Source organism: Myotis davidii, unplaced genomic scaffold (genome assembly GCF_000327345.1).
Source record: "Myotis davidii unplaced genomic scaffold, ASM32734v1 scaffold554, whole genome shotgun sequence".
Lineage (NCBI taxonomy): Eukaryota > Metazoa > Chordata > Mammalia > Chiroptera > Vespertilionidae > Myotis > Myotis davidii.
In genome coordinates this window covers 754,295-763,708 of record NW_006285312.1, presented here as the reverse complement: position 1 = coordinate 763,708, position 9,414 = coordinate 754,295, and the positions used below count along the sequence as shown (strand labels likewise).

General features: G+C 48.3%; 1 protein-coding gene across 1 annotated transcript in view; it reads left to right on the top strand.

The window, feature by feature from the left end:
- The window catches only part of ITPRIPL2 (inositol 1,4,5-trisphosphate receptor interacting protein-like 2), a 7,160-nt gene extending 1,094 nt beyond the window's left edge, over window positions 1-6,066 (top strand). Inside the window, exon 2 of the mRNA XM_006756092.2 lies at window positions 7-6,066. Within this exon, the coding sequence (XP_006756155.1) occupies window positions 7-1,520 (1,514 nt within the window). The 3' untranslated portion in view covers window positions 1,521-6,066. The remainder of the gene's footprint in view (window positions 1-6) is intronic.
- The last annotated feature ends 3,348 nt before the right edge of the window (window positions 6,067-9,414 follow it).

Genomic DNA, 9,414 nt, shown 5'->3' with positions numbered 1-9,414 from the left:
TGCGAGGGAGTGGGGGCGCCCGGGCCGAGCCCCCCGACGGCGCGGACGGCGGCTTCCCGCTGCTCAAGATATCTGCCCTGCTCCTCCTCGCCTACATCCTCCTCCGCTGTCGCCACGCTGTCCGGCAGCGTTTCCTGCCCGGGTCTCCCCGCCTGGGGGGCCACTCCACCTATTCTCCAAGACACTTCCAAGAGCCCAGCCTCGACATCTTGCTGGAGAGTTACTACGAACATGAGGTGCGCCTGTCACCGCACGTGCTGGGCCACAGCAAGGCACACGTGAGCCGGATCGTGGGCGAGCTGGTGCGGGCTGGCCGCGCCCGGGGGTCCCCAGGCCCTATTCCTGGGGGCACATTGGCCTTGGCCTTCCGCGGAGACTTCATCCAGGTGGGCAGCGCGTATGAGCAGCATAAAATCCGCCGGCCGGACGCCTTCGACGTTCTGGTGCCATTGCGCCTGCCGCCGCTGGTGGCGCTGGAACCGCGGAGCCTGGGCGCGCAGCCCGCTTTGGCCCCAGCCTTTCACGGCTGCTTCGTGTGCGCACTCAAGGCGCCGCCGGGGGCCTCGGGGAGTCACTGGCTCCGGGACTGCAAACCCTTCGCTGAGGGCTTCTGTGTGGATGTGCGCGGGCGGCGCCACCTCTCGGCCACCCTGGTGCTGCGCTGGTTCCAGTCGCATCTGCAGCGTTCCCTGGCCACCGTGCGCTACAGCCTGGAGGAGCGCTGTCGGGTCACCCTGACTCCGGGGGGCCTGGAGCAACCTCCCACCCTGCACATCCTGCCCTGCCGCACCGATTATGGCTGCTGCAGACTTTCCATGGCTGTGCGACTCATTCCCGCCGTCCATTTGGGTGACGGTGTCTTCCTCGTGGCTCCACCACCGCCATCCTCACCCGTTGGGCCCCTGTCGGAGCTCCCGGAAGGCCTGCGTTCTGATGCACTTTGGGGCGTGAACACAGCCCGCCAGGAGCAGAAGCTGCTAGGCTGGCTGCAGGAACGGGCCCCTCCAGGTGCCTGCTACCTCAAGTGCCTGCAGTTGCTTAAAGCCCTCCGAGATCTGGGCGCCCGCGGGCTGGACCCAAGGGCTGCCACCCAGTGGGGACGCATCCTGTCCTCATACGTGCTCAAGACAGTGCTGCTGGCGGTGCTGCTGTGCGAGAGGGCGCCCGAGCAAGGCTGGGATGAGGCTCACCTGGGCAAGCGCATGGAACAGTTAGTTCGGTTTCTTAGGGACTGCCTGCTGGGACGCCAGACACTCTTCCACTGTGTTCTGGGCCTTGGCGGGGCCGCCGCTGAAGTGGGCCCACTGCCCAAGGTACTTCGTGAAGCCGCCCCAGTTGACCTCCTGGCTGCTTTCGATCGTCAGGCCCGGGAACTCGTGGCTGCACGGTTGCTGTCCACATGGCGAAGGCTGCCCCAGCTTCTGCGGGCCTATGGGGGTCCCCGCTACCTTGCCAGGTGCTCTCCACCCCGGAGTCAGCGCCCCCAGCACACCCAGGGCTTCCCCAAAGATGAACCATAAACCCTGGCCTAATGCTCCTAAAGCCTCTGCCACCAGGTGGGGGTGGGGATGGCCATGAAGCCAGTTCAGCTCCAGAAAGATGAGCTGCAGGAGGTGTTGGAAACTTCGGAGGATGATATTTGGTGGCTTAAATGACACCCTTGGGTCCACAGTCCAGTATAGTTATGGCAACTTCTTCACACCCACCAGGGTGTCCTAGGCAGGCTCCAGAAAAACATCCAACAGCAGCAGCTAAGAGTTAGTCCAAATGTGGGTTTGTGTGGAATGATTCTGTGGAAGGATCTGCAGATTTTAGGAAGGTCCCGTGAAGGAAGAGAGAGCTGGCCGCAGGAATAGTTCCCTCTGTTGGTTTTTGTGTCACAGATCTCTCTGCCCTCAAACTTAAAGAAGTTAAATTTTTGGGGGCTTGACGACTTGCTAGGTCCTGGGTTCCTGATTGATTTTGTAAAAAACATAAATATCTACAACTGGAATTGAAGTTCTAGTCTAGGGGCTACTGTTCTGAGGAACATAGTTTCCACTCTTCAAATGAATATTAATGTATTTTTTAAAAGGTGTAATCGTTAGTGTTTGATGGGATTGTGAAGAAGTAAGTCACACAGGTTGAGAGGCAGCCAAGAATTGGTTAGAGAAAATTCCAGAGCAAATAGCACTTTATTTTGATCAATTCTTTTATTTTGTGATAATCGCTAGTGCCAAGTGTTACATCTAAAAGGGAGACTAGCTCTATTTACTATTAAGAAAGGTGCAGTCTTGAAAAGCTGGCTTACTTTATTTACATCCCTCCAGGCACATGCCAGAATGTGTACCAGTCAACAGCCATTCATTGAGCCCATGCTGTGATCCAGGCACAGTGCAAAGTAGCATCAAAGTGCACGTTTAAGACAACACCGGGGAGGGCGGAAAACATGTTGGGTCTCGAGAAAGATGTATTTTAGTCTTTGCCTATCAAGGAGTCTCCCTGGAACTTGCTGCTGGCTGCAGACAAGAACCTCTTTTTAAAGCTTTTAAGCAAACTCCTTTGCATGAGATTTCTTTCAGAGTTCAATGAGGTAATGAAGAGGAAATGCCTACTGTAGTGCCTAACTTGTAGTTATTGCTCTCAATGCTCAGTAATGGTTAGTGGTTGAAAGTTATTCTCCTGTTGCCAAAGCTGCCTTTAAGGGGTGCTAAGGCGACTTTGAAAAGCGGATGTCAGCACAGGTCTTACAAAGCATTTCATTGTGTATAGTTCAGTATCTGGGGCTCGGTATTTGAAGATCCACGACTCCCTGGTCAATCAGCAGAGGAGAAATACAGAAGAGAGCATGAGGAGATGGGTGGAGATGAAGGGAGATAGCCCTTGTCAGCTTTTTTTTTTTCTTTTGTCCTTTGGACAGAAATATACCAGGTTGGGTGTGTCTTGCAACCAGAAGGAGCCCCTTCTGAAATCCCTCTTTGTCCTCCCAAATTTCTAACAGCCCACAATTCCAAGTTTAGAATGGTCCATCCTATGCTCTCCTACTAGAAACTGCAGCCAGTCCCAGTGTTACTTTGGGATTTTTTTTTTTTAAACAAAGACACGTACTCTCTTAGGCTCTTAAAGGGTAAAACTTGGGAGACAGAAATAGCCACCTGAATAGGGCCATTGTTTAATTCCTGAGTTACTTTGAGGGAACTCTAAACTTTCTTTAAGGGACCTAGTTGGCCACTGCAGGAAATCATTGTGAATAAATGATTTATAGGAAATCCTCATCAGAACTGCAGAGACTTCTTACATCCTTTGCAGCCTTGGACTGTAAGAGAAACAGTTGCAGATGTTCTGCTTTCTCCTTGAGGTTGTTTTGGGGAGAGTTCCTCTTGAAACCACAAAGATCATTCCTAGCTTTTGAGGTCAGTGTTAGGTTATAAGGTACTGCATTTAGCAAAGGGACCAGTCTACCAGCTTTCTGCAAAGATATAAACTGTACAGAGTTCAGTTTCCCCTGTAGTCATTTAAGTCTACTGGAGTGGGGGACATTGAGGCTCTGGAGGGATTATAAAGCTTTAAAAGCTGAATTTTTCAAATATTTCTAGCTAAGTTGATAGGTTCCTTTTTTTAATCTTTGTAGTGTTTTGAAGTTTAAATCTGGTAACATACTGTTCTTGTAGGTTTTTATTTTTATTTTTTTCTTCAGGTTAATTACCCAAAGCCTCATCCATCCTCAATATTTTAAATTTTTATTACTATTTTTTAATTAATGGGCATTGTATTTGTTAATTTTTTTAATATTAATGTTTTATTTAAATGCCATGCTGAGCAATTGTTCTCTGGACATGGTAACCAAAACTTAGAGTTTTCGATCGATTTTGATCAATGTTTAGTAATCCCAAACATGTACTGTGTACAAATGAAATAATATGGCATATTAGCCAGGTGTGATGGTTGCCCAAGGCACTTAAATTAAGCTCAGTTCTGTACTTTATTAGGGCTCCGTCATGATCTTGATCTGAAAAGTACACATTTTTGGTGTATACCTGGTACTGGAGATTCATATTTGCAAATAATCTTATACAGGAAGGCTCAGAATTGCTTACGTTTAAAAAAAAAAAAAGATTAATTGTCCAGGCAGTGCCCAAAGAAAATGTTTGGAGAAAATGACTCAGCCATTTTGCCACGAGACACCCTTCAGTAACTCCACTGAGCAGTCTTGGGAGCCATCCTAGAATGCTCCAGGGCTGAGAGTAGGAGGTGGGGTTTGCAAAATGAAACTGAAGTGAAAGAAGGTAGAATGTGAGTGAACCAAGAGAAATCTGAAGGACTCGGGAAGTAGGACCTAAGATGGAAGTGAAAGGAAGGAGAGATGGGGTGGAAATCATGGGGGTGGGAGAGAGGTTTGGGTTAGGAAACACATTTTTAGGTATGTGCTATATCAAAACCAGGGGTCACAAACTCAGCAGCCTGCAGAAGCAAGGTAGAGAAGGGGTGGGTGGGCAGTGGGGACCCCCTGTCTTAAGGGAAACAGCCATTATTCGGCTCCATGCAGGGGAAAGGGGTACAGAGGGGCTGGAAATCAGGATTTTTTTTTAATTAAATTTCTGATTTTGAAGTAATTTTAAAATTTCCAAAGTACCATGTGGGCCAAACAAAACTTTCGGTTAAGTCTGCAGACCACCAGTTTACGACCCCTGACTTACACAGTTAAACCCCCAAGTATGTATAAGGTTATATTTATTGTTATGGATATGATGTTGTTATACTTAGTTGGGGGAGTGATATCTCAGTCTTCTTTATCTCTCAGAGCTAAGCTTTATTGTAGAAACAAACCAAAAATATTAACATGGCCACAGATGACACTTAACTCACAATTCCCAGGAGGACCCTCTGGTGGAACTGTTCTTTGCAGTCAGATCCTCCAGCAAACCATGAGGCCCGTTCTTGGCATTTCCTTCCTGGTGAGTCCGGGCTAAACTCCTAGGCTGTGTTGGAGTTTAAAGATGACTCATCAGGAAGGATTGCAGAATAACTTGTTTCTTTTTTATTTGCATTTTATTCTTATTTTAAAATTTATTATTGTTATTATTTTATTTTTATTTTTTTAGCAGTGTCCTTGCCTGTGCCTTAGCAAGGATAGCTGGTGGCCTTGAACACCAGAAAAACAGTGCTGGGTCTTTGGGCCAAGCTTCTTAGGCTTGTTACCCTTCCCGTTGCCAAGAACGCTGTTCTGATCAGATGTGTCTCTATCCCTTTCTGACTCAGTGGCTCCCACCAAAATCAACATTCTGAAGGAATGAACCTAATGGCTTCCAGAGAGTTTCTTTTATCCTCCTGGAGTAAATCACTTTTTCTGTAAAATGTGGCTTTTGACCTTGATGCTGAAGACTTAATTTTCCCCACCCACCCATGAAGAGGAAAAAATGTTTCTCAGTGGTGGAAAAAATGAATCTCATTAACATTTCCAGTGTCCCTGGAGAGGGAGCGAAGTTCAGTGTTATCATGTGGCATTTGTTAATTTCTTTAAAATCTCATGTCTATTACTAAGACACTAGTGTTTATTTTTCTATACCTGCACAGCTCATGATTTGGTGGGGATAAAGGAAGTATAAATTGGGAGCAGGTGAAGATACATGTGAACTTGTGTACAGAGAGAATAGACTAAAATGTGCGGCTAAATTATATGGAATCTGGTTTTTGAAGTATCAGATATTCAGGAATATTTTGAGCATCTTTTGCTTTAAAAAAAAGTGCCTTGATTTAGTCACTTGACTTTAAAACATTCCTCTTATTGTGATTTTTAATGTGTGTTCTGACCCCAAACTGTGTATTATGATGCAGTGTCAGCTGCCGTCAGAGCATATGTTTTGTCCCAATAACAGAGACTAAAGAGTTAATAAATGTGGTTCAGCTGCTACAGTGGTGTGAGTAAAAGGCGTTTAGTCACACCAGGTTTCTATGGCCCGAATAGCTGAGGCCTTCCATTTGTTTTCTTTTTCAGGTGGGAGTAAATTTGCACTTTTAATCACATGGATCATTTGGGGGCCTTGTTCTTTTATACTTTGCTTTGTTAATAAAGGATCTTGTAGAAACCTCTGGACTGGACATCAGATTTGGGGAGGGGTCTCTTCTTCCCTGTGGCTGCCCTGACTTATGATTCCTTACCTGCTCTCAGTGTCTGGGGGTGTGGGAGACTTTCCCACACAGCAAAGCTGGGATCGTCGCTTGTACAGAACTGGCTCCATCCACAGGTGGGAAAGGAGGCCAGTTCAAAGCTCTGCAGGCTTACAGCCTGGAGTCCTGCCTTCCAGTCTTCGTTTTCCTTGCCTAGAACCTTCTGCCCATGCCCCTCTTCTAGCCTCCTCTCCTCCCACTTCCACACACACTCCTAAATGCAGTTCAAGTCTTGGCCTGTGGCTAATTCATAGCTCAAGAATTTTACCCAGAAATCTCTCAGGCCCTCAGGCCCTCTGCAAATGGTAAACATTTGCTAATATGAAAAACCACCGGTTTAGTGAGAGATGGCAGCTTGGAGGCTAGGTTGGACTCTTCAAAGCCTTGGAGCCAGTGGAAGTTTAGGGAAACTTGTACCCACAGGCTGATTAAACAGTAGTTGTGTAGGACACTTGCCCAATGGAAAAGAGGCGGGGGGGGGGTTGCCTTTAGTTTTTTAACAAGTAGTCATTCAGTGGCTATTGCCCCAGGCATGGAGGACACACGCAGTGATGACAAAGACAGACGTGACCTCTTTCTCATGAGCACAGACTGTTATGAGAGGCAGGCAGTTACGACGTCTCCATACAGTGGTGGATGTTAGTTGGGGGGAGGGTTATGGAAACACGGAAGAGGGCACCTTGTGCAGTTCAGGGAGGGCTGCTTGGAACAAGTGATGTCTAAGTCCAGATCCAAAGACAGGCTGGGAGCTGGGCTGGAGAAGAAAGCCTCAGGCACAGAGGTGAAAGGAGCATTTCAGTTTGGCTGGAAAGTGGGGACTGGGCGCGAGGAAGCTTCAGAGGCCAAGGATGAGAAGGGAGAGTTAGGAAGGCACCAGGACACCAGGGGTATTGAAGCCAGAGCTGCTCAAACTGGAGTGTGCAAATCACCTGGGAGTCTGTTAGGATACAAGCTCTCATTCATCAGTGATGAGAGAGAATCATTGATCAGCTGCCTCCTGCACACCCCTTATGGGGGTTGAGCCTGAAACACAAGTATGTGCCCTGACCGGGAAGCGAACTGTGACCTCCTGAGTCATGGGTCAATGCTCAACCACTGAGCAACACTGGCCGGGCGAGACTGCTTTTCTAACTAGCTTCCGGGTGAGAGTGCTACTGCTGATTCAGGGGCCGTGCTTTGATTGCAAGGCTGTAAACCACACTGCAAGTTGGGACTGATCCAGAAGATACTGGATAGGCAAGAAATGGCAGCGTCAACATTTGAGTTTGGCTCACTCTGGCTGCAAGGAGGAGACTGGATTAAGCAGGGGTTGGCAAATGATTTATTTTTTTTTAATTTTTGTGTAAGTAAAGTTTTATGGGAACACAGCCACACCCACTCAGTTACATACTGTCTCTGGTTGCTCCCACCCTGTGGGTAGAGTTGAGTAATTGGGACGCAACACTGAAAATACTTAACTCTCTGGCTCCCTACAGAAAAGATTGCTGGAAGTAATCAAACTGGAAGTCATCAGAGGCTGCAGTGGTCCGGGCCTGGATGGGGCGGGGTGAGTGGGATTGAAATAGGAACAGGGAGACCAGTTACCGTAGAGACAGAACAGTGTCAGAAGTAGGGCCAGAGCTTTAATGCCAAGAGACCAGTCTTCAAGTCTTGCTTCCTGCACTTCTCTGTGTCTCTCTTTGCAAGTTACCTAATCCTCTCCGAACCTCAAGTCCCTCCTCTGTAAATGGGATTCGTAACAGAACCTCCCTCATAGGAGTAGTTGGGGAGTAGGTGCGCTCGTGCCTGCAAAGTGCTTAACATGTATATTAAGCACCCAGTGCAAAGCAGTGTAGAAGTCATGATCAGAATGGGATTGTCGTTCAATCTGTGTCTCCGGCCTCTTCCTCTGCTCCCGTTCCTGCTCATTCTTTCTCCGCTGCAGGATTGTTTCCATTTTGTCCACCCAGCCATCTCTCTGCTACCCAGACTTTGTTCATCTCTTTCCTTGATGCCCATGATGTTCCTTCTGTGAGAAGCTCTCACTCTGTGCACCATAGTGGGCTGATTACCAAAACAGTCCCTGTTCTCCCACCCTTCCTCTACCCATGCCCTTTGCAAGTGACTTTGTAGTCTCCCATCAAAAAGGGGAGGGGCCTTCTGCCTACTGCTAGAAACTAGAGTGGCTTTGTGACTTTTCCTTAGTCAATAGAATGTGGGACCGCACATTCCTTTAGAGCACAATTTAATATCATATCACAGTAGGCATTGTGCTAGTTCCTAGTTCCGGGCCTAGGCCTCAAGACACCTTGCCTGCTTCTCATTGTTTTCTTGGAAGCCTGCCTTGCCACGTGAGGAAGAGAGACCTTGTGACCTAGCCAGGCCTCTCATCAGAGCTGGTAGCCAGCACCTGTGAGACAGGAGGTGGGGCCATCCCAGACCAGCCCCACAGCTCCCTCTTCCCCAGCTGACATGACCACCAACTGATTGAAACACTCACGGGAGCCCATTTAAGACCAGCTAAACCTGGCCCAGGTCAGCAGAACCACTCAGCCGGCCCATAGCAATAATAGACATTGTTTTAAGCCACTGAGTTAGTGGTCGTTTCTTGCTCCGTCACAGCTAACGGCTGTGGAAGCCGGCAGATACAGATGCTAGCAGGGCTGCACTGGAGTCAATACAGGCTGTCCTTGACTTCTGTGCTTCTGACTTTCAAACAGCCAGACTTTGATATAAGCACTTAACTGACAGTGAACCACCGTCCCCACAGCGAACCCAGGTTCCCTCATCAGCTGACGCACAGTGGGCTGCTGCCTCCCATTCGGTGGTCAGGTGCGGCAGCGTTGCCGTCTCTGAGCAGTGTGTTTACACAGCTGTTGCACTTCGTTCCTGTATTTGCCCTTATCTTGTAAAAACAAACGGAAGCTGGGAAAGCTAAGCGCTGATTCAGGTGACAAAATGCCACAGGTCTCAAAGGTAATGCATTTATGACCCTGATTTGGTATCCCCAACATGGCTCAGCTTCGGCTTCAGTCAGATAGATGCTGGCTGGTGGGAAGCTGGTGGGCAGCGCCTTCAATTGTAAAGGACTGAAATGGCAGTGAGGAAGGGCATTTAGGAAACAAACAGAGGCTTATATGTTCTCATCAGCCAGAAGCCTACAGGTAGGCAGCCAGCAGTACAGGGATGAAGCTGGGATCCAGGTATCGTTTTGCTCTACCATTTTCATTTTTATCCTTATGCTTGTCATGTCAAGATCCCACTGTGGCTAGGACAGGCATGGAGAAG